Source organism: Ascidia mentula, chromosome 3 (genome assembly GCF_947561715.1).
Source record: "Ascidia mentula chromosome 3, kaAscMent1.1, whole genome shotgun sequence".
NCBI classification, from domain to species: domain Eukaryota; kingdom Metazoa; phylum Chordata; class Ascidiacea; order Phlebobranchia; family Ascidiidae; genus Ascidia; species Ascidia mentula.
Genome location: NC_138568.1, coordinates 8,223,323 through 8,248,535, shown reverse-complemented (window position 1 = coordinate 8,248,535; position 25,213 = coordinate 8,223,323). Strand labels below are relative to the sequence as shown.

At 37.7% G+C, this 25,213-nt stretch overlaps 2 protein-coding genes across 9 annotated transcripts; both read right to left on the bottom strand.

Annotated features, from left to right (window-relative positions):
- Positions 1–735: 735 nt before the first annotated feature.
- Positions 736–18,398, bottom strand: LOC145895321 (protein phosphatase 3 catalytic subunit alpha-like). Of its 8 annotated transcripts, XM_082984108.1 has the most exons (16): positions 18,149–18,398; positions 17,245–17,363; positions 17,059–17,140; positions 11,519–11,643; positions 10,473–10,584; positions 9,881–10,026; positions 9,358–9,497; positions 9,079–9,156; positions 8,570–8,664; positions 8,109–8,234; positions 7,740–7,817; positions 6,377–6,388; positions 4,400–4,420; positions 3,493–3,577; positions 2,464–2,561; positions 736–2,167 (listed from the first exon to the last, which is right to left on the bottom strand). In XM_082984108.1, the coding sequence occupies exons 1-16, from the start codon at positions 18,201–18,203 to the stop codon at positions 2,043–2,045; spliced, it is 1,497 nt and encodes a 498-aa protein (XP_082840234.1). In that variant the 5' UTR covers positions 18,204–18,398; the 3' UTR covers positions 736–2,042. The 8 variants fall into 8 exon arrangements, with proteins under 8 accessions (XP_082840234.1, XP_082840233.1, XP_082840235.1 ...); XM_082984107.1 differs by lacking the exons at positions 4,400–4,420; positions 6,377–6,388 and adding an exon at positions 4,925–5,038; XM_082984109.1 differs by lacking the exons at positions 4,400–4,420; positions 6,377–6,388.
- A 2,280-nt stretch (positions 18,399–20,678) lies between these two features.
- LOC145895004 (peptidyl-prolyl cis-trans isomerase-like) lies at positions 20,679–22,172 on the bottom strand. Its single transcript, XM_082983740.1, has 5 exons — positions 22,014–22,172; positions 21,782–21,901; positions 21,590–21,686; positions 21,327–21,402; positions 20,679–21,181 (listed from the first exon to the last, which is right to left on the bottom strand). Exons 1-5 carry the CDS (start codon positions 22,080–22,082, stop codon positions 21,049–21,051), a joined length of 495 nt encoding a protein of 164 aa, XP_082839866.1. The 5' UTR covers positions 22,083–22,172; the 3' UTR covers positions 20,679–21,048.
- Positions 22,173–25,213: the final 3,041 nt, after the last annotated feature.

Sequence of the window (25,213 nt, the reverse complement as noted above, 5' to 3'; positions counted from 1 at the left end):
TTACTAAACGTTATTGTAACATACCACTATAGAGAACGATGTTGTGTACAGGCATGCTAAACAAGAAACCAAGCATTTAAATATCTTCGATTGGCACACAAAAGCCACATATTTCTGCAAAGCAAATCACCACTGCTATAGGCCTAATGCGTTTTCTAAGATGTTTTTCGAAACGGAAATTATAGGGTTACCCCACGTCAGAATGTTTTGAATGTGATTCAATATCCGGGATTTTTACCATAAATTGGCTTTTTACGTAAATCATAGATTCCTAAATTGGGATTCAAAAACAAAGATTTGATGTTTTGTTTGGACAAAAACAAACCATTACATAACGACTGCAACCAGGGAAGTCACATAAAGATGATTTACACAATTGAGAGAGCGCAAACGTCAACACATAAGGTCATATCATAGAATTGTCAAAATGCTCCCGTCAAAAAACTGATGGCATCTGATGATTAGGTTTTTGTAATGGATTCCTCACAGCTGCCCTTGCTCAATTGTAGTCTACTCACGTTGATTTTATTTTTGTGTATAAACTAAACTATATAGGTTACCACGCGTCAGGACAGAAAGATGTTCAAAAGTGCCTAACTTATCAGTATAATTGCAGATTAATATTTTTTTTGAAAAGATTTAATTTACCTAAATTGATCAAACAAATAAAGTCATAATTTTTTGCAAAATTTTCTTCTTACCCCGAGTTCTCATACTTTCACACACACCTTCCAGTCATGTAAATTAACGCAAAATGTTTATTATTCTCTATGTAATTATGGATATTACAAAAATGAACAATCAGTACCAGTTACATCGGGCATTGCGTCCATTCAGGACATCGGTATGAGGGGCAATGCGAGGAGACTTACTGAAAACTGGCCGTCACTCAATAACGGGACAAACAGGAAAGGAACACCAAAACACAACTGCAAAGGAAAAAAAAACATACACAAGAAACTTTATAAACTTAAACTGAACAGGTGTATATCTGCAAAGTCGGCCATAATAGCTGTCGCAATCTCAAGAGCTTATGAAGAGCACTCTCATATCGTATTCGGGTCGGTAGAAAGCTTATAGGAACACAACATGCAAAAACCTATCATAAAACTCTGAATTGTACATGGTGGCGTTCCTGTGCGCACGCCAAGGGTTGTCCACTCCCTATACTGCATATAAGTGGATGTAAAAAAAAGAGTGCGACTTATTTGTGAAGAGTTCAAAGCGGCGACAGTGACGCGGCGTAAACCCTGAAAAAAACTTTTCCGCGAAGCTTGGTTTGATGCCAGAAACTTTCGACACTTGAGGACGCACTGGCTGCAAAGTTGTGAGGGGGAAATGACGTAATGTGCTTGCACGGCGCGCGTCATCAGGCGATGAGTATTCCGGCTGCTCTCTATAAACACCCACTGTCCTTTACCTCGTACACAGGATATAGGCAGCAGGAAAAAAACGATCCGAAAAGAAAACAAGTGACGACATTCACGAGGAACACCTGTACCTACACGACTGTTTTTTTGAATTCAAACGGTTTTCTACATTGCCACAGAAGAAAACACGGGCGCAGCTCGTCAAAAACCGCGTGGTTTTGTGCCAATGCACAGAAACGTACGTTTTGAAAATGTTCCCAAAAGCGGTTGAAACGATCAATGAGGAATGGCATGTGCAACTTTAGTCTAACCGTCCGTGGATTCTTACGGACAACGCATATATACCGTAAACGGTCAGGGGGGGTTGTGACTGCCGCCAAGCGTCAAATCCAGCTAGTTACAGTAGTGAATTGTAGTGGGTTCCGAGCAGCAAGGGTCATACACACATGTATAGAAACTTATATGCGCTCGCACACAAAAAAACGGTTTCGACCTGGCGCCTGAAAAAAAAGACGTTCCGCACCAGAACGGATCATACATGCACAAATATGTCCATTGTGCCACTTCGAATCGAAAAGAAGCAGAATAATGATATTGGAAAAGGCCGCCGCTTTGAGAAGACAGACGACACGGTCGTCAGGGGCAGTTAAATTGCAGATGGCAGCTTGTGGATCAATTGGATGTTCCGCCGGACTGGCTTTCATCCTTACGTGGTGGCATGCGCTCGTTGACGCGATCCAATCCTTTGGCTTCTTCGAATGAACGGATTCCAGTGGTTGGATCTATTCCAGTGATCGCTGCACAAAGTAAAAGTGGTGTATTTTAGGCTGCAACACTTCGTTTAGTCGAGCAACCTTGGCCAAGTTTTAAACAAATTAGCGTGTACGCACAACAGAAAATTTTTATGTTTTTTTCAGGGTAAGAAACTTGAATCAAGTTCATTTCACAAATGGGCCCAGGCAACATGGTTTGACCGAGTATTCTAAGATCAGATTGAATAAAAGTGTAATATTGAGTCATTGAATCCTAAGAACCTTTTCAAGGAATTTAATGTTAACTAACAACTAAGTGTGAAGGCACAGAATGTTGTTACCATTTTGTAAAGATGTAGCTCCCCCAGACAACACACCCATGGGCAGCATTCCAGAAGGTGTAAGACCCTTCAGCTCCAAAACAGTTTCACTTTCTTTTCTGTTAGACAATGTAATGATTAAGGAAAACTTGTACAAAAGTTTACTGCAAGATTTAAACTGTTTTTAAGCACGAGTCATAAACACCACTAATTACACTCCAGAACAGCACTTTTCAATCAGTGATCCCTAAAGATCTTTCAGGTGGGCAGCGGAAGGGGTTCGTAAAAACAGAGAAATAGTTTTCATAGTTTGATTTAAACAAAACAGGGTTTTTATTTATAGCCAATGTTTTTCGCTGCAACAATTTTCTGTGGCCTTGAACAAAAAAAATGGACAGGGATGTGATCAAGGTTGAGAAGCAATGCTCTGGAATATATGTTATGTGGGATCTTGGTAAGAAAATGATTGCTAATAGATTTTCCAAGAAACCTGTAGGGCTGACTGTTTCACTAGATTAAAAATTTTCTTAATTACCACTTTTCTACTTTCTGTGGAAGAATTACACTGACTACTAATTTAATTTCTCCTGCTTGTGGCTATACTTTACTGCTACAGCACTGTGTTTTCACAATAGACTATGTTTCTTAATTTAACAGCTTAATTATTAAAACTGCTCCTTTTTCACACAAAGTTTATTGATCACCCTGGATAAATAATTGATCTGATGACCCCTTTACCTTAACACTTCAAAATACTTTGCCATTCTGCCAACTGCTAAGATTTTTCTTCTGATAGCTGCATACTGTTGCTGTTTTTTAGCCTGTTCATCACTGACAGCAGGGCTACTTTGATCTTGAAATGCACCAATTAACAAAATGTTAAATATAAGTCATTGTAAATTTTAAACAAACAGTGCAAACCCATTTATGCAAAAATATTGTACTTTCTAATCGAAATCCCCGGGCTTGCACTGTTTTTAAAGAGCAGCATGACAAAATGCTGCTCTCAATAATTTTGGTGTAAAACACCTATGGTTTTGCCCAGTTTACCTCAAAACAGAAAAAACTCGAGCCATTTTGCCGATTGCTCGAATCTTATTTCGAATCACCTCCTTCCTGGCAGCCGGGTACCCTCCTTCAAGGTTAAAATAATTTTTTCAAGGTCAATGGAGTAGAAGCACGACTAGTGTTATGACAAATCACAAAACAAATTGTGTAAGTATGGAAACCCAAACAGGAACACCAAAAACATACAAACAGGTAAAACAGCTAAGAATAAAACTACCACTGGCTATAACAGACTATCAAACCCCAATATTCAAAAGCATGCGCTTTCTATGGCATAAAACAACAGCCATGAAATAACTCCCAAGCGCTAAACAATTGTAAGAGGTTAGGCAATGCTGCACCACTTTGGGGCATGCTTTTTGGTATAACACAGGATTAGGTAACAAAACATAATCCAGTTACATTTGCTCGATGATATACCACAATTACAAATATACACTTCAGCAGGTGTCAGTAAAAACTTCAAATAAATCCTGCTTATTAGACTCGTGTGGGTGGAAATGTCCCTTTTTTAACTTAAAACAGAAAATTTTATTTGAAAAACAAAAAATTAAAAAAATGTGCAGGGAATGTTTCTGAAAAGCCATAACTGTAATAACTTATCTTGTTGTTTGATATATTTGGAAAAAAATCAAAAAGCTTCATGCAAAAAAACACCACTACTGATTGGGTTTGAAAAGCAGTTCAATATACAAGTACGTCAAATCACTTGAATTTGCAATTAACACTGTGGAGTTCAATGGACTGACACAGGAATTAAACAGTCAAGTGCACAGACCAACATTGTCCACTAGTGGGAAGAGTAAAACAAAGGACAATGTTTGGAGGGTCTGATTGTGGAAACACATTAAGCTCATGCTATAACATTAAGGGACATGCGCTATCTTACCTTCAGAACCCTGCACGCCACCTTAACACCATAGAGTAAGTTATGAAACTGCAGTTGAATTAAATAAGTCACAAACACTGCTAGATATACACTATAAACCTACTATTGTTAAACACACTGCACCACAATTAGTAACTCACTACTGGAAGAATTGGAAGGAGTATTGTGAGTGGCACAAACGAATACATGCAATGACAGAGATCAAAAGAATGCTAACTATTGAAAACAGAGAAGAAACCACTGAACACTCCTTTAATGCAACATACAAGTTAACATGTAATTCACATGTAAACTGCAAGTCTGCAAAGACCTAAAACCTATTCGTAAGTTGTACCAGAAAATGTTGTTGACAATATAAACCACTTTTTAACTCACTAACCAATAAACAAACACATGAACACAACTAATTTTGATAAGGCGTAATTGAGTTTCAATCTAATTACTGTGAACTACTACAAAAAAAACAGAACAAGGTCAGTTCTAGAGCACAGCACATCCGAGGTCACGCTCTAGATACCATCTTACCATGGTTACCAACAGGAACAAGTGGACCAGAATTTTGGCGCTGTAACTGTGACCGTTTGGTGCTCATTTGTTTCAAAAAGGAGGCACTAATTCGAAGTTGTTTTTCAATGTAGTCTGCCAAGTTTGATTGCGACAATAATTACTTTTACATACAAAAAGTTTTAAACATGTGAATAAATTTTTCTAAGAAAGTATGTATATTTTCTTACAAAAAAAATTAGGCTATACCAAAACCAGGTTTACATTGTCCTTTATCATTATAATTATGTGAAAATTTATGAGACACTGATCAAAAAACAATTTATACAACATTTTACTGTTGTTGCCACCAAAGCACCATGTAATCTTTGATAGATGACCACCTGGCAAAAAAAAATAACATCGCAGAGTGCATTTAACCTGCCTCATTGATTGAATAAAACCCACAATAATATTCGTGCCAGAATGTTGGCAGAGAATTCTATGACAACTTTGCAGTTACACAGCCTTAGTATTTTTGTGATAAAACATTTCAACAAAATCTGTTTATAAAGATGTCAGTCATGAGAGGCGTTATCGGTGAGCCCATTGCAACAAAATCTGTTTAGGCCTGTAAGTATTGGTTAACAGGCAAAATTTTAAACAGACAAATATGGCTGGGTTGATGGGACTTTACATGTCATGGTTGCTCAAACTAAAACGCTATGATTGGCCAAAATTGATGTTGCTTTTTCCAAGAAGGGCCACACAAATCATTAATTTTAATGAGAAAGTTTGTTGTATTTCCCTTATGTTTCCCAGTATTCAGGAACTACCACATAATTTACATTTGTGATTATCCGTAACATAAATGTGAAAGGATGTTATAACCGTGTTCAATATCAATATTACACATCAGGTAGACAATTTTGATTTCGTAACTTTTTGATAACGTAATTTTTTTAACATCACATTTTTTGCGACATTCATGCAATCACATGTTGCTCCACAAGGTCGCATATGGTCTCCATGTTGTACATCACTACTTTAAACGCTGACATTAAATTGCATGCAATCATAATACTTCAGCATGCTTGATGCATATCGTATTGGACTATGTCAAAGCAAGAGAAATAAAGAGTGGTGTAAAAAGAGATAAGCTTATTGGGTCACTGAACAATGAAAAAGGCTATCAATGAGATGACACAAAGGACAAAGACTAACATTGCTCGGTCAAGGGCAAATGATATCAACACAGACATTCGTTACAGTACCAAGCATGTTGTTTTACCATCCATTCGCATCCAAACATTAAGTTAAAGTCAGGTGCATGAACTTGGCAAACAATTCACTATCAATAGCTTCAAAGAACATGATAAAATCAGAATGTTAGACCTATTGAAATGCACATGTCACATGGACATAACACCACGGATGCAACTGCTGTGCAACAGACTACACTACAACTACATTGCATTGACACACCCCTCTTACCATTAACCATGCCTGTAACATATAGACAAAAAAGGTTAATTAACTGGGAAATTGAAGATTTACGTTGTATGTCTAATACCAACAATTACAATAATCTTTTTATGATAGTGGTTTTAAAACAACAAAACATAATTAGTATAATTATAATTATAAAAACTGGGACCTAATAAAATAAACATATTGTATCAGTGTTTACAACAGGAGGTCAGATGTACAACAAAATATTCAGGAAATTTGTTCAAATCTCCCAAACAAGCAATATACACAGTTGTGCAATATCATTATCACAAAAAGTTCAGTGCAACTATGATAATCACAGTTGATGCTTTACTATGAAATGAAGTGACACATATATTTTTATGTGGGCTGTGTCTGGACATGTGTGCACTTAGCAGCATGTGAATAATTAAATACGGAGAGTGTGAAGTTATGAAAATGTGCCTCTAACATGATTCGTTTACTAAGACCAATACTTAGAGAGCTCTGATAAATAATGTATGTTCCAAGCTAATTATCAGAAAAGGGGGTGCAAAGCATGGGGCATCAAAGCGCAACTTTGTTTAGCAAACATTGTCTGGCAGATAGGTGGTGATCAACAGCCCCGTGGCAGCAAAGCCTTAAGCACATGACTTTGTGCACAGACAAGCACATCAGGTTTACCTGCCATCAGCATAATATTCCACTGCCTCTTTAGAGGCTCTGCAAGAGGCCAAATAGGCATTTAAAGCAAGAATTATTGGATCACAGTGGAATATAGTTGAATTTCACTGGCAGGTGCAGGGGCAAAATTATACCACCAAGCCAAAATGATGGGTCACTTGAAATGTCCTACAGTTACATGTTAACAATGGTTCACACTCACCTGTTGTTATCAAAAGAACTATTGTGAACAAAAGAAATTATGTTGCTCACACTGACATTGATCAAGAAAAATCACTGGAAAACCCCAAGAAGCAATCAGAGAATAAGCATAATGGGATGCATGATTAATAATTTATAACCATCATCGGACTTGTGTTACACATTACAAAATTGGCAGGGCAAAGTTTCAAACAAATGAAACGAGGACAAAAAGCAAACAGTTTTGGTTTATGTTTCATAAGCCCCTAAATGTCGGTTTGGATTTGCTTAAAAGTATAGCTAACAGTTAAAAATACATTACAACCACCATTATATAATGAGAAGAAAAATTCACAGGTTGCCAACCATAATAGCAAAGTAACAACCTGATTCAAATGCAGGTTTCTATACCTGCACTGAACAAAACATGATTGGAATAAAACCATACATGTTGACAAAGTCAAACCCCCATAAATTTCCTTACAGCTTGCAGACATTTTTGTCAACACTTTAGGGAACTCACCATCAAAGTTGTCGTCGCCTTCAGACATGAGTTCCTCATCAGAGCAGATGTTGAGAACATTGACCAACATTTCAGTGACTGTGGATATACACACAGTAAGTTAATTGTTATTTCATGTCACTTTAAAAAAAGTAATGAAATGACATTTTCTCATTAAAGGACCATTGCTAAGTTTTAATGAAAACGAAAAAAAAGGGGACAATTATACGAACAAGTGAACACATTTTAAATATTCATTGCAATAACTAAATCAGCACACAAAACAAGGTGCTAAACAGTTCATGTGCGCTTAACACAACACCAAAGAAGGCAGATAAAACGAAGCAAACTTATTTTAATATATTAATATTTTTTTTTCGTTTGACAAACCTTTTTCTCCAACAAAGGGAAGAGACCAGGTGAAAACGTCCATGAAGTTGGGCAACCAGTATGGATGGGGAGAGCAGTTAAATTGACGAATATTCATCACATTGTTTTCATACTTTAGCACGGCAGCTGACAATAGAACAATTTTGATGGTTTACATGACAATTATTGCAAAGAAACAAGATGTTGCAAATAAAAGGTAAATTACTGGTGTTATGAAAACCATTGTAGAAACGTCTACATGGCTGTTATGGTATTGCAAATTATAAATAGGTGGGCCAAGCTTTTCAAAGTTGTGTTTCACAAACACTTTTGAGGTATGTGATACAGTAATATTACAAAGAAATATGTGAGATGAAGCACCATTGAATCTGTCAAAATATGGATACAACAGGAATGTCACAAACACCCACACAAAGCAAACATGTGATAATACAGACACACACAGCATAAAGGTTGTTTACCTTTGTTGTTATACACATCGAGGTAATTGGGTGCAGAGAAAATTGTAATGAGCGAAGGGAAACCAGTAGTGTTGCTTTTCTTGTACATTCGGTATCTGCAGGTAATAAAAATTTAGATGATGCCATAGCTGCACTGATGAGACCAATTAGGTCGAAACAATGGCCCTGTCAGCTTACTACAAAAGACATTTTTGGATCCATTGCTTATAAAAAAAAGGTTGATAGCCAGAGTTTCAAAAAGACGCTTCAGTTATATTGTTTCAAACAACATCATTTCACAAATATAATGTTCCTGTTGCTGCCAGGCATATTGTAATTTAATAGTCTGTTCTTCTGGCACATATAAAAAACGTAACTTTATTCACCAACGTTTCGCCTGTTATTCAACAAGGCTTCCTCAGGGCTTCTCCTAAAGTTACATTTTTTATATGTGCCAGAAGAACAGATTATTAAATTAAAATAACATCATTTCATGTCACACTGAGTATTTGATGGAATAGCATGCTTACCCTGCATCCTGTGCCTCATGAGCACGGATAAGTGAAAGAAGACTGTTACGCTGGAGAAACTCACACACAGCTGGGTAACTTGAAAAAAAAAACATGAATGTTATATGTTGACCAAATGAATTTTTATGGATGGTTATGATACCTCCAAAATATCTGAACATTTGTAAACAAAATACAATGAATTGAACTGAGTTTTTTAAAGTTTTGTTTTTTAAAGATAGAAAACTTTCTTTGCTATTAACTCCACTGCGCAAATTTGAAACAGGCATTCTGTGGTACCTGTAAAAGTAGGAACACCCTCGGACCGTGTTGTGCGAGAAATGCTCTTCACAATGCTCGTTGCCAAAATCTTCCAGTGGGTCCGACCAGAGAATGTCACACATAGGACCAAACGCCGGTGGCTCTTTGAAGCGGTCCAGCTAAAAACACAGACGGTTTTCAAATTGAACCAGAATCAACATGAGTATAATGTTCATAGGATAATGTCTGAAGATCAACTGGGTTGTTAAGGTATATACAATGCTATGTTTAATGTCATGTTACGCAGATAGTTATGAATTCTGCCAATAGTTTTGACATGATATAATATGTACAATATATGCATTTAAACATTTTTGTATTCAAAGTTCAAATAAAACTTGCAGCATATCAACTAATATATAATTTGAAATCTCCTAACACACCTACAGCACGAATGCAAAACATGTTCAAGCAAAATTACAATAGGCGCTGCATACAAATAAACTTTTTTAACATAGAAATCTGAAAATTATAGTGTCCAACAAGATCATATACTACTCACCTTCTTTATGTCCTCTAGGTTGTGCAATTCTGGTGACAAGCCCCCATGTACACATAGGAACTGTTGATTCATTAATGCAGCAAGTGGCAAGCAGTCAAAACCATTCATGCATGCATCGTACACTTTCTCACTATACTTTATTTTGCCTGTGAAAAAGATTGAAATTTTGACACGTATAGTATCTAATTGTTTTACAAATTTGTACACAGTTAGTTTTCACCAACAACGTTATTGTCATTTCTATTCAGAGAAAAATACACACTACAAAGAATATCTGATAAATATTCATCAATGAGTACTAAAACAAGTGAAAAACAGCAACCACAAATTCCCAAATTTAAATCTTAAGTTTTGCAATAGGCAATGAGTTCCTTGCATGGAGGAAGTTGAATAAAGCTTAAAGTCGTGTCTGCATCAACAGGTCATGCTGCGACTCCCCTTTCCACAAAAAATTAAACATCACCATGACAACCTTGACTTGAAGTACAATGGATCAATGATTGGTTTAGTGTTACAAGTCTAACACAGCACCCAACTGTGGTTCCCAGTGTACAACACAAATAAAGACTGGCTTTGGTTGGGCTGCACTTACATTCTTGCTTGAAAGTAAAGTATTCTGTGAGATGGCGACACTCATGGTTGCCACGCAACAGATGAAGTGTGGAAGGGTAGAGGATTTTCAGTGCCCAAAGGTAGAGAACGCACTGCGCAACACAATACAAAAACACACGATTAGCATTTGTGATGGAAATAAACATTACAGATTTTTTTTCCTGGGTAAAATAGTTTAAACAGGTTTCTCGAAATAATTAATATGTAAATGTATGAAAATAATATTTTTTGGGTTCACAACAAAAATGTTAAAAATATTGCTGCCATGGAATACCAAACAACTCTTAATCCAGCAGAGTTGTATAAATTTGGGTCTGACACTGATAGACAAAGATACCAGGCACGATGCAACATGTTAGTTGCATCAGGGGGTTTCAAATGGTTTTGGTTTTACAAAAAAGCCAAAGGCCTTTTTTTCTAAATTTACCGAATCAGTGACAATAGACCTGCATAATAATGGCCAAATGACACAACAGACCAATCCTTCTGGCAGCTACATGATAGAAAATCAATACTACTTTGCCTGTCCCAAGTGAGAGCACAATAAAAGCCCATTGGTCAATAATTTATGGGGCATGTCTCACAGTCAGGTGAATGAAAAGGAGTTAGCTAATGACACTTGTGTGAAAATTAAGAGTATTTTTTTTTGCTAAACAGCTTTACCTGGGGTCAAAAATGCTTCTACATAAAATGATACGATGACATGCACAATTTTTTTGAGCTAAACATAATTTACAAACCTCTTAACATTATTGACATATTGCTTCTTGGTAATACACAGCAGCGGCATACACAGATTTGAATATGCTATGCCAATAAGTGTGAAGCACATCCTTGCACCGGCTATAGATTTGTAAATGGCAAATGTAGCAATAAACCAGCCAAACACGGCATAAATTATGCATAGCAAGCCCATTCTTTTACTCTGTGCGTTGGGGCATGCCTTACTTCACCACAAAATTGTGTGGGTCTCATTTCCTTGTTCAATTTATCACAGAAGCACACAGCGAGTATAATGGCACTTACCTCAATACTGTAATATCCCCGGTCAACATAGTCTCCCAGAAATAAATAGTTGGTGCTTGCAGGGTTTCCACCTACTTCGAACAACTTCATCAGATCAAAGAACTGTCCATGTATGTCACCACACACTGAAATAAATTCGGAACATTTGTAAAAACAATATTCCAAACAACAAAAAATCCATTTTTTCTGATAATGATTGTTTTGTATATTTGCAAAGAATGTTTAAAAACCTTATTTTAAAGTTCTTCTTCAATGGCAAAATGTGTAAACTTATCAGACGGAAATCACACATAGGAAATATAAAGCAAACATTAGCGTTGAGGTTCACCTTATCCGACCCAACACCGGACTTCTGGAGAAACCGAACGCGACCGAATACAATAGAACAAGGCGCTCTGTTAATTGAAGGATTGGTGTTCTGTTACCACACCGACGGCTGTCCACAATGCGACGGCGTAGCCCATCGCTGCATGTGGTACCAATTCTAAGCAGCACCGAATATGATTCCGAAGGTTATTAATTAATTGTGACATCACAATCGGTCGAGTTATCTCGAGGAGCCCGAACAGTCCGCCAACACACATTCATTTTTGGGTGACACAGCAGGAGGCCTAATTTTCTTGGGATTTGAATCAGATGTATTCAAGGGCGTATCTCTACGGTAGAATTGGCCGACCTCCAACGCCACATTCTGTTAACCCACGCAGGTAGGAGTTCGTGAACCCTATGGTATGCGCACAACCGCAACAGACTATTTCAAAAACTGTACCGGTTTCCGAAAACGAATGTTTGTCCACACCTGCCCGTGATTTTTACGTTGGTCCTTCGGTAAACAGCATTTAAAATGCTGTTTAAGCACGACCGTACTTGTGTTGTGAGTCCCACGTCTGTTACTATGGCTACGACGTTTCACGACCAACGCTTCTCGCTTTTTAAAGAGAAATTCCCAATTGTCAAAAAGTCAATCAGGCACACAACACAGTTTTTAGTGCACGTCAGGTCTTAAATATTTTGGGAAAACAAAAACTACCCAACACATACATGGCAAACAATTAAAACAAGCACCCGCTAATAACAGCCGGTTATAGTTTCAACGAATTCAGGTTTCTAAAGTTGTATCCGTTTGGTCTTTGTTGCACAGGAATTGTAAATAAACGAAGCGAGCCGAAGCCAAACACACATATTAGCATTTTCAATGATCGCTGACGAACCGCGAATAATTAAGCACAGCGCATGGTAACCGTCGACAGCCACAAATGTTTCAATTACTCACTCAACTAGTGTTAGAACAAAAAGCTTGAAGTGCATTTTTCGCATATACTTGTGGACCTTAATAGCCCGTCGTTTAGACTTGAACAACCGGTAAAATAAGGTTTTGGTGAACAACAATGGCAAAATTGGTCCGCCAAAAAGTAATGAACATTATTCATCAAGTAACAAAAGACAAGCAAATGCGATGTGTTCATAAACTAGGAGTAACTGCCCAGTTCATTTTCTTTTTCGTCTTGTTTAAAATTTTCTGAACGAAAAGCAAAAAAATAACAGTCGCACCAAGCCTTGTACCGAAACCGCAGATGAGCACTTAAAGGCTCGTGTTGAAGAAAAGTGATTTGAAGGCTGACATTAACGGCAAGCTATCACATGATACAAGAAAAAGTCTGTCTGTGCCGTGCAGAAAACTTAAACTTTTCGTTGGCATTATCGATCTTTCGAAGTAGGGTCGGGTTTACACATTCGAAACTCGATCCATTGCGGTATGATGGAGAGGCGAAAAAAAGTGTCAGAATGGGCGGTGCCGCACAATGAAACATACAGCAACGTGACAACGCTACGCCCAACCGCACTGCATTAACCATCAGCAACTCGACGTTAGCTGCAAAGCACAAAGTAGCAAAGGGGCTAAGGGAGGACCCTGGTAGTCGCCATTTCCCCCACGCGGCCAATAAATTATTCAAGCGGCAGCGAGCGCTGGGCTCAAATGTCCGCACCGAGCCATTATAAATCACAATGTTGTTCTGAGGTGAAATTGCAGTGGGATGGGTTTGTTTTGGTGGACGCTTAACGCCCGCGTTGCAATTATTTATCACAATTAGGTGCAGGGCCGGAGAGTAAGCGCAAGGTAATTCAAATTGTTTGTTCATGGCTTTGCATTGATGTTGTTCCTGGAAACGTTGCGGCAAAATACGGTGAATTGACAAGTTGAACCAAGTTCAAAAAGCTTGTTCATGTGCATACATATTGCCTACCTTCATTACCCAATGTACGTAATAAATCGTACAAACATACACAAAAACACTAGTGGGAGAGATAATAACGCACTTTATATTTGTACTATTCTGTATTCTGAGCTTGCGTGCACTGTATTTTTGGCACTAGTATTTTGTATTTTGCGGCGTATTTTTTTGAGAGAAACACAAATAATTAGGAATTGCGGAAACGGCGAGGTTAACTTGATGTACAAAAATAACTTCCAATAGAACTGGCGATCGGGCACAAAAACTAACGAAGATTGCATTCAACAAACGTCTAGTCTGCCAAACGGCGGGACTGCATTGTTGTATTGAAAATTACATTTGAGTGGCAGCAACAGCAGACCAACTGAATAAGTGTTTCGAAACGTGGAAGCTTGTGTGAATGAGTTAACACCAGGTGAGAACTTACGTGTGACGCGCTAATTTATCCACGAACGGACACCGTGAAGAGTTGGGAATTTCCTCCCGCCCAGCACGCGTAGTACTGACAGCTGTAGCGCGCTGAATGCACAAGCACCAGCCGTCAGATAAGCTTTTCAACTGACGAAACAGAGTGGGCAACTTCCTCTGTAAAGGCACCCTTGTTGATATTAAACGCTCAGACGGGTCTTAGATCTAGTACACGCTATGATGCACCAGCATAAGCGCACACTTGCTCGAATTGCTCTCGGCACGTGGAATGTGGGTGCGGTATTCAATATGCCGGTGTGATAAAGTGTGGGACTATGTAAATGCGCACAACGCTTTACTGTCTCGTATGCCTGGGATTTGAGCGTGCTTAATGTTGCAACAAAAATTAGCATTCGCTGCCTTTTTAGGCATCCCAGTTAAAACAAATGTCTCGTTGTTGTTCGACTTTTTTTAACAAGTTTTTGCTATTTTTACAACAACCGCTCATAGAATAGGACTTGCTTGCTGCGATGAACGACAAAAAAATCAAAATACGGGGTACAACACAAACACTGGTAACTTGGGAGTTTCAGACAAGCGCTCATGTGAAGGAGTAGTTCCAGTTAACATCGAAAATGGATGAGACGCAGAATATGTTTGCATAATCGCACGATAAGATTGTATATTAACCACAAAACATTACAAGACCCCTGGAGTGGAGCACAACCACTCGACCTGTCAGCTTGCCGAGAAAACGTGTTTTTCCAGGCCCGCCCGCAAAAAAAACGTGCTCAGTTGAAATTAATTTGAGGGACTGGCGTCGTTGTGTATTTGGCTACGTCGCTGTCTTTGTTGAGCCTAATCCCAAATTCAAACGGAAGGACTTCCAAAATGCAGCTGGGCCCAATAAAAAACGAGCCGGCGATTGGCCTACGGTGCCAATACATCGATTTCAGGGGTCGTTTCTAATGATTGGCGGATGCGGTCACTAACCGTGCTTTAAGAAAAGAATAAATTGGAGAATAAATTGGCTGTGGGAGCGGTGTTTAAATGTTTAATATCAGTTTATTCGGTTTGAAACCAACTAAATCACTTTTGATAGCAGTAATGAAACAATATTAATGCAGAATATTCCAAAGACTTTCCGGTAAGGAAATATCAGATAATCGCCTAAACAAAATCTACTTTCAGCGGGATACTCTGTCAAGCGAGCAAACATCACTTGCAAAAAAAAACCCAAGTACCCGGTTTGTATTTCATGACAACATGGCTATGACGAAACTGCGCCGGATCTACCTTCGCCATACTTTATCAACAGGACGTGCTGCACAGCGATGAATGGGGCATGGTATAGCGGTGCGGAAGTGACATCAGCTGTCTGTGTTTTACAACGCAACTTTCTGTAAAACTGCTATCGCGTAGTTCTTACCATATTCTTGTATCAGGCGTCTACGCGTTGGGCCCTCAAGGGAGCAACCATTCGGGTCAAGGGCCAAAGCGCAACCAAAGGTAAATTCATTATTTATGAATGCGAAAGCCAAGTGATAAGACCCCCGCGAAGTGTGTTTATTCAAACTAGACGACGTTGGCCCGAAAATATTTTAGTAAATCATTTCGGAACCGAAAAAACCTGCAACATGGTGGCGGAACATCGAGGCTTGCCAAGGATTCGAATGGCAAAAAACGATTCATGATCACACCTGTACTTTAGCACGCATACGTTTTCTATTTTGGGTAGAAGCATGGCAAATGTTAATGTCGGCAGCCTAAGATACAAAAACATGTCACGTTAACACGACATATGAGTGGAAATATAACAGTTGAACTTTCCCAAAGGTCACTCACAATGTTGAGCAATTTGTGGCAAGCACGTTGTCAATTATCGCCAAGCGACCTAGCGTCGAACTCCGGCAAGGCCAAACGCACGATGACCACAAACAAGAGTTCCATCATAGCAGTGGACCCACGCGGTCTACCGATGTTAGTATAGCATCGGCACTTCTCTGGAGGCGTTGTGCTGTGCAAATAAACTGGCGCCCCAAGCAAGCTGGGACGCGCTACACAATGGACACTGGCGCCCGCTAGATTGAGGCTTGTTTAAACGTTCCCCAAAGCAACATGATTCAACATACACGTTGGGGGTGTATGTCTGATTTGTTCGTGGTTTGTGGCAATAAACCTTGTGGACTTGACTAGGACAAGCCAGAAGAAACAGATCATGTCCGTAGTAAGCATTTCCACAAAAAAGCAACACCTTCACACATTTGGGTAAATGCCTCCTAATCTCGAAACTTTACAACAATTTCTTTCAAAGATAAAAAACTTAGATTTCCTTAGAAAGGAGACTACATTTAAGTTTTAAGATGTAAGCATTTTGATGTTATCTACATGACCAATGTCCAAGATATCAAGAAATCATAAAAAATCACAAGCAGATAATAATATCAGAAAAAGTTAACAAGAGTATAGGTTTTTGATGAACAAAATCCTCATATTGGGATTATTTGTAGGCATTTCTCCGCCCAAATGCATTGTTTCCTAACACTCATCATAGAAGAACTGAAAAACTGAAATTTTGTTCACCTAATCACATAAACCCACTTCTCAACACCAGTATTGATCTGTCCATCATACACTGGACAGATCAATAGTGAAGACAATAACATTATCAGGATTGCAAGGACTCTGTGTATTGGCTTGCATTTGTCATCAACTGTCAGCTAACCTCGGAGGATTTTTTTCATCAGTTGAACAATGCCACCACCGGCATCAGACTGGGCGTTTGCTCACTTGTCAAATAGTGCATGTTTGATGAGGCTGTGGGCAGCCTCCAATATATACAATTCGCATGACTGACTTTTTGGGTAATGTGTAAAACATTTCATAAACTTTACTAACCAGTAACTGGAGATTCAATGTCCACCATTGTGGCTTCCTTTCGCAACAAACTTGAGCCATCATTTATAATTTTTAAAGCAACCTATCAAAAGAGAAGTTTGTCAAGCAATTGGGTAAAAATAGCTTGTTATACATTAAACCTGACAAACAAAAATATAGCCATAACTACAATTCAATAAGACTTACATCTTCCTCTAGTCTTCCTTCTTGCACAAAATGTTCTTTTAAAACATCAATTCGAGGTTTTCCATTTTCCATGAACACTTCATGCAATACAAGCTTATGGCTTGGAGGAAAAGGAACACCTGAAATAGAAAATGTTGGTTAAATATGCAGCCAAAACACAATGCTTCACATACAATATGTATTATATACATTTCAGTAGATTTAGTTGGTAGATTAAATAGGATTTCAGTACATTGCCAACATATTGTTATCCAGGACCTTGTCTTAGAAAGTGATTACACAACTACAATAGAGTTTTAAGTAAACCAGAAAATTAAAAAAACACCCGTTCATATGTGGATCCTTTTTTATTAGAAAAGTTATAGCAGAGTAACATAACAAACCAGGTGCTGGTTTTAAAGGTTATCTGAAAAGCAGTGATGTCGTAATATGATACACAAAAGTATTTGGAGGGGGGAAGCTAATTTATTGTTTATGAAATACAATCCTACATCCAATTATGTTGGTTTAAATGCCCACATAGCGCGGCTTTGTATTCATACAACACCAGCACAATGGTTACATTTCTTTACTGGTAGAATGCTAACATTTAGGCTAGCTTTTTTAAATAAATAACATACTTCTGATGCTTTTCCCTGTACAGTGTACACCCTAATCACTTTTAATTTGCATTTGTTACTAAAACAACAGAAGACATCTATTAAATGGATTGCAACAAAAAAATTAAAAGTGGACCTAACGAGGACCTGTTATGTTTGAAAAGTAATAAGCAGAAAATATTTGAAATATTTGTCCAAGTGCTGCATGGAGGGGGGTTAAAAGGCATTAAAAACACTACAGATTTTGCATGATAAAAATAGTATGCACTGACTCAGAAGCGAAGACATAGAACAAACAACCTTACTTTTTACAAATCTTTCCACAGTGGAAGTTTTGTGGTCTTTATCATTGGCACTCATCTTAGAAGGTACAAGGTTGTTGATTTTCAAAAAAAGTCTTTTTAATGTACAAAATCTGTTTGAATTCCACCAGAAGTATCTTCCAACAGTAGTTTGTCTGTTCAACTTTGCTTTTTTGTTTTTAGGTGTCCATACTGGCAATAAACTAAGTTCAGAACAATGTGTTTGCTACCCTGCCAACTGTTTCAATGATACCAATCTAAGAGTGTGCATACATATGTAAATTTTAGGTTTGAAAAATAGTATTACAATTGTGATTATTGCTATAATAGAGTTGAACATATAAAGTGTAATTTCCTAATTATGATTAAATAAACATATTAAGTATGATAAAACGTTTTCAAGTCAGTACTTTACACACTCTTCAATGGTACATCTTAGTGTACATTACAAGATCAAGGACCTCAAACAACGATTGGTGTTTAAGCTACAGAGCTAGAGCTGCGTTAGATTATGGAAATTATTATATGTCTGTAACAAACACCAAAAAATGTACTGCCCAAAGAACAGTACTCAGTCTTGTAACCAAAAAGCAGTACTGACATTTCGGTTGCTTTTTGAGATAGACTTATTTTGTGCAAAATCACATTTTAAAGAACTAAGCTACCCACATACTCGCACTTTCGTTTCATTCTGCCGCTTCGATTGGATCCGCAGGCGAAAGATATAAAATGGAGTGCATTGAACCATGACAGCCCCGTAACTTTCAAACAGTTATTGCAAAGCAAAAAGACGCAAGGATTCATATTCAAGTATAAATTGTGGCAAACTGCGCATTTACCATATAATAGTTTAAAATATTTATCCAATAAGGGTGGATGTTATCTAGTGGTATCAATTTGTATTTGTTGTGGCACGTTTTTAATGTGAAATTATACGTAAAAATTAAAATGAACAAAATAACAACTTGAACAGAGAGCGCCAAATTAATTTTATGTCAAAACCAAATTCACGTCACAGGTGAATGGTGCAATTCTTTGCTTTTTTGTACGAGTCACAAAAAGTAATATTTTTGCAGACATGTGCGAATAAGAAAACCACGCAAACTTAAATCCCAACCACCCAATCATGCTCGTGAATATGCGACCTCCTTTGATTGTCAAATGCCTTCATGACCTTAGAAATATGTGTCATAGCTGTGAATAGGTGAACCCCACATCAAGAAACGGTTCATTCCTGTGTTCTTAGAGACCCTTTGGACCCGGAGTTTGATCTTGGGTTGTAACTGGTATATATCTGTGTTCTTCGGTATAGTCCACATATCGTTTACGGCCGGCCTGTGTTTTGAGTCAAAAAGTCTGAGACTGAGACCAAAACACTATAATCATTTGTTCTTTAAAGACGAGACAGACTAACAAACAATGCTGCGATTTCGTGACAAATAAGACTGTAAGAAGAACTAGCGGATAATCAGCGAAGGTTTGAGAAAGTCGGGATGTAAATGTAAAAAAGTACAAAGCGATTTTGAAAGACCGAGATATAATGCTAAAAGAATTTAACTTACGACAAGCCAAATTCCTTAGACTACTTTTCATATTATAACTTATTGGGTTGCCATACGCCAGAGCATATATCCCCTGACATGTCCGCGGGATGTTGGTGTTCAAATTTGCGTCAGGGAGAAGTGGAAAAAAAAAGTGCTTGAATGCTGGGGATTTTTCGGTATTATGTTAAGATCAGTACAGTTTATGATGGCTATACATAATTCACGTAGCCTATAGTAAAGGCATATTGGGCAGTTTTGCCGCTAATAGGAACCTCGACATCATCATCGAGTATATCTATATCATATTGTTCACGTAAGGGTTTTTTACCTGGAGTCTGTGAATGTGCTATACAGGGTGCGGACACGAAAGTATGAACAATGCCTACTTTTCATCGATCCCTATGAAGGACAAATTTCCGTTTCAATTTTCTCGGAGGGAAAGTATTGTCATACATTGGTTTGTGTACACAGTCAAACAAGTTTAAAAATATGCAGTTGGGGATAATTAAGTTTTGAAGCTTTTCATCAGAATTATAGGCACGTAAAGATACGGCGCTGTGGCGACGCACCAATTGCAAATCTATCAGCACGATTCATTCACATATTTGTTTACAATTATCAGTATCGGAAGACTCACTTAACTTGTTACTTGCCTCCATTTTTTCCAAACACAAACCCATTTTTTTAAATTGTTACGAGACGCCTCCGAAACTCAAACGATGCATAAGAGGGATGTTAGTTAACAAAAAAACTGTAACCTTTGGATTAGCTACAGGTATATCACCTTAACGAACCAATCTTCTCCGCCTTTATGTCTGCAGTCAATTTAAAAAATAAACAAAGCCTGTCCGTCTTGTTATTTACGTAAAGACTACACGCTTTTAACATTACAATGCTAGGGTAAATCAGCGACCTTTTTGTAACGATGATAACATGTTCAAAATGTTTCATGGGTACCCACTTAAGCTTCTCTGGATTATTTTATTGTTAGTTAGTTGTGGTAAGCAGCATAATTGAATTACTCCGTTGTAATGTGTTTTGTAGTGTGGTGCCCAAGCCATTTTATTTCATGTGCCCGATTGTTCATCGCGTTGTAGTTTGTGCAAAATATACAAATCATTATTTAGAGAGCAATATGGCCTAACAATGGCAATTTATGAAGATAGATACAGAAAAATAAACGCTACCAGACCTTCACTGCCCATTGTACTTTTTTGAAAAAAGACACAAAACAATTTTAGCAGTTTTTTAAATAATTTTAGCGGGATCACAATTTGCATGACCTTTGGTAGTTCAAATTTCTCAGAAGAAATCTGATTTGATTAAGATTATAAAAACAGTAAATACAAAATTTCCTAATTATAATTGCCCACTGTCAGCAATGACAATGGGTTTTGATGTTTTTCCCTCACGTGAACCATAAGATTCAATTTTTTTCACTACATCCATTCCGTCAACAATACTTCCGAAAACCACATGTTTGCCATCCAACCTGAAAGGTATTTTTGAACAAACTTTGAGCCAGTATTTATCATACAATCATTATCACTGCTCTAGCCACTCAGAAAAGTGCTAAGACTTTGCAACTTCATGCCTTGAAGTAACTTACACAATATTTTTTTGTATAAGAAACTCACCAGGTTGTTTTAACGGTGCAAATGAAAAACTGAGAGCCATTGGTGTGAGGTCCAGCATTGGCCATGGACAGAATACCTTTTAAGCAGCAAATCAAAATTAGAATACAAATATTTGGGGGGGGGAAGCAGCTTTAACCAGCTACAAAATGCACATGCACATTTAAAAAAGATAGCATTCCAAAAAGATGATAATTATTTAGTAAAGGTGTTAAATATGCATGCCCAAAAGGGTACAAACAACCGACCATAAACAGTTCACAAACCTGGTCCTGTATGTTTCAAACTAAAGTTTTCATCTGCAAATTTCTCTCCATAGATACTTTTGCCACCAGTTCCATTACCTCGTGTGAAGTCACCACCCTGGCACAAAGTGGTTGAGCATTAGGATTAGTTGACATTTTATTAAAAAATATATATATTGTTTGGAAGTCAACAATATACTTCGGGGAAGGTACCTGGCACATGAAATCTGGGATGACACGATGAAATGCACTTCCTTTGAAACCAAATCCCTTTTCACCAGTGCACAATGCTCTAAAATTTTCAGCAGTTTTTGGAACAACATCAGGACGAAGCTAAAAAAATCAGTAAGGTGATGAAAAACTGATGTCATCTCACTTAGATGCCAATTATCCACATCAAGTTATGACACTCTTTACTTGTTTATCTGGAATGAGAACTTCTTACCTCCATAACAATTCGTCCCAATGGTTTGTTGTCAGCTGTCATGTCGAAAAATACCCTTGATCTGGCCATGATTGATTTATTGCAAAAACTGCAATGGATATCAGGACTCACCACTTTGGGGAAATAAAAAGTGCACGATTTCACGCATGATTGAACACAAATTGACGGAAATCTGCCTCAAGTGAATGCGATAGAACCATATATATTACAACGAGATAGTATCAAGGTGAATCAACCATCCTGTACCGACAGTAAAACTTTAAAAGCAATTCCAACAGGACGTTAAATTGCTAAGCAGATCGTAAAAATTGAAGCTAAATTCACGTGAGGACAGTATCTCACAATTCAATTGTTGTTTTTGGCGCCAAATTTGTCATGTAATACGATGCGGTGTCATACAGATGTAAGTAAAATGGTCAAGAAAAAAAAAACTGGACAGGAAATTTTTTTCACCAAATTGAACCAAACCTCTTTTTTTCTTTGCGGCCCAAATTTGGCCAAACAAAATTAGTTTTTTTGCGGTGGATACGATCCAAACTTAACCCTTATGTTTTTCTGATTGTTTTTTTTTATATAAGTTATGTATTGTCTAATGTTGCTTGAGATCCAAGACGTCTTATGGTGCATATATATATGCTGTTATATCCTACCACGCATTTGACAGACAAAGGCGAACGAAAAACAACTTCTCAGGCAATGTCCCTGCCACTTTATTAGTTTTTACCTGTTGCGTTAAATGTAAATACAAGAACATAGCAGCGCATGCTACCATGGCAATAATTACAGTCATCGGTCTTTTATGAATGACAGTGGTTCCCAACCTTTTCACAGATCCCTCTCAAAATTATCAAGTTTGTGGTCCCCTAGTGAAAATATACCTGTAGCATTTGTGGAACCAGGTTGTGTAAGTGTAGAAATGGATGTGAACTAACACGTAGGAATACCCCGGAAAACAAATCAACTTGACATAAAACAAGGTTACAGAAAAGAAAAAAAGCTGACAATTCGCAGTCATTCACGAACCCACTGAAACCATCTATTGGAGTCTGCAAGCCCAAGCAGGCTTGACACAAGAACTGACATGTGCTTTCAGTCCATATTTGGGACAATTTGACAGCCCTATACTTCGCATTAAATGCTGCTGTGTGGCGAGAGTTCTATAAATCTAAATTGAGCAGACTTAAAAGTGACTATAATCCATTCCATTTTTATGCATTGTTATCAACATGACCTCTCCTGAATTTTGTGCCACAAACAAATCCAATGGATCCAAAAAGAGAGTGTGATCCTAAAACCGCCTTCATGTGTCACAGTTATTGCCTAATAAGATTCAAGTGTAACAATAAACTAAGATTTTGCGGTAATATTTATTTTTTAGTAATGCCTAAACGTAAACTACATAAAATACTTCTCATTGCTTGTGATTTATTTATTCCCGCAAGTTTATATACGTTTCCTAACACTCATCGCCAGAACGTATTTTTTGAAACAGTTTTTGGTGTTTCGAAGCCCATAGATAACCAAGCAATCCAAAGTCAAATACGTCAATTACGTCATAGAAAAGCATTTTCCGACCCCTTCAACTAACTGATGCAGTTACAGTCGGCGCCAAATCTGTAAAGATGTTGAAAAACAACTTAATTCGGATTCGAATACGTTGTGACGTCACAATTGCGAACATACATACTAGGTACTACTCAAGTTAATGGCATGCAACATAAAAAAATAAGACTTTTTTCGTCACTGTAAACATATTAACGGTAAAGTAAGTTATGCAGTAAAATGGAGCCTGGCAAAAGTTAAACTTAAATGAGCCGTAGCAAAAACCGTTCTTTTGGTAAAATTCCGTGTAGGAAGCAAAAACGGGCCTAAATTAGAGATCTGTTTAATTCTTTAAGAGTCTGATTGTCAACAAAACTACAACAAACAAACATTGTCAAAATTTTTCGCCGCATATACGTCCGGGGTATAAGCATTGCGGCGAGAAAAAGCGCAAGACATGAAAATAAATATACGAAACACACCTATTTTCACGACCCTTTGCTTTCAAAAACATAATTTGACCAAACTTTTCTATTCTGTTACTACAAAAAGACCCAATATTGAAACAACGCATATTCCACTAAAACTAAACAGTATAAAACAGCAGTGGGATTCAAATATTTTAGCAACCAGTTCTCTCGCTAGCAGCATGCCATAGTAACCGCGGGAATACAGTACTCGAAGTGAAACAAAGGCCTATACATACGCCTGTTAATAACCGTCTCGCGTAGGTCAATAAATTATACGAACCGGTTCGCACGAACTGGTGCGAATCAGTTAAATCCCACCACTAAAGCGTATGATAGCTTAAAAGAAGTGGTTCTTACCTTTTTTCGGTCACGCCCACCTAACCTATTGTCCATACATTCGGGTCACGTTAACCTTTAAACAAATGCCGAAACATTGAATTTATTTAGCTAACACTGCAACAGACTCTTTTAGTTTTAGAGATCGCAAGCAATCAACTTCATCTAAACGATTACTTTTCTAGCTCAATAATGGCACCAATACTACAGCAACCTTTTTATAGAAAGCTTGTATGTCTGTTTTCGCGAAAAATCGGTGACATTGCAGCCAACCGTAAAAGATCTTGTTTAAACATGTTCTTACGTCAAACGTCATAATTTGATATTTAGGTGTATAGGTCTACTCACTTAACCCCCTAGTATTGATTCAGGGTGTATCTGACGTCAGAGGCATCGCCCACGTAAAAATACGTGTACCTACTGTGCAGCTACCACGGTGGATATTGCATTTGGACATAATTCCTAATGCACCCTTCATTTGTTTATGTATGGGGTCATATAAAATAGTGAACTTTGTCAAAACACCATTGTGAACAACTCCTTTTGTGGAGGTAGGCCATTTATAATTTACTTTAACTTCATTCGAAGATGACCAAACGTTATCAGAGGACTGTGTTAAACGTCCTATTAAAGGAGCGCTATGAGTTCGTTGCCAATCCCCACAAGCACCTTAAGATGGGGGTGTTATGGCCATAGATTTCTTTGTATGAAATTTACCTCCGAAAAAATAAAAGTGTGATTCATATGAAGATTCAAAAATTTGACAAGAATACACCTCTATCCGAATAAAATCGCTAGAAGGATTATAAAGCTCGCCAGAACATGTCTTAAAAATTGGGACTCTCTGTTTCT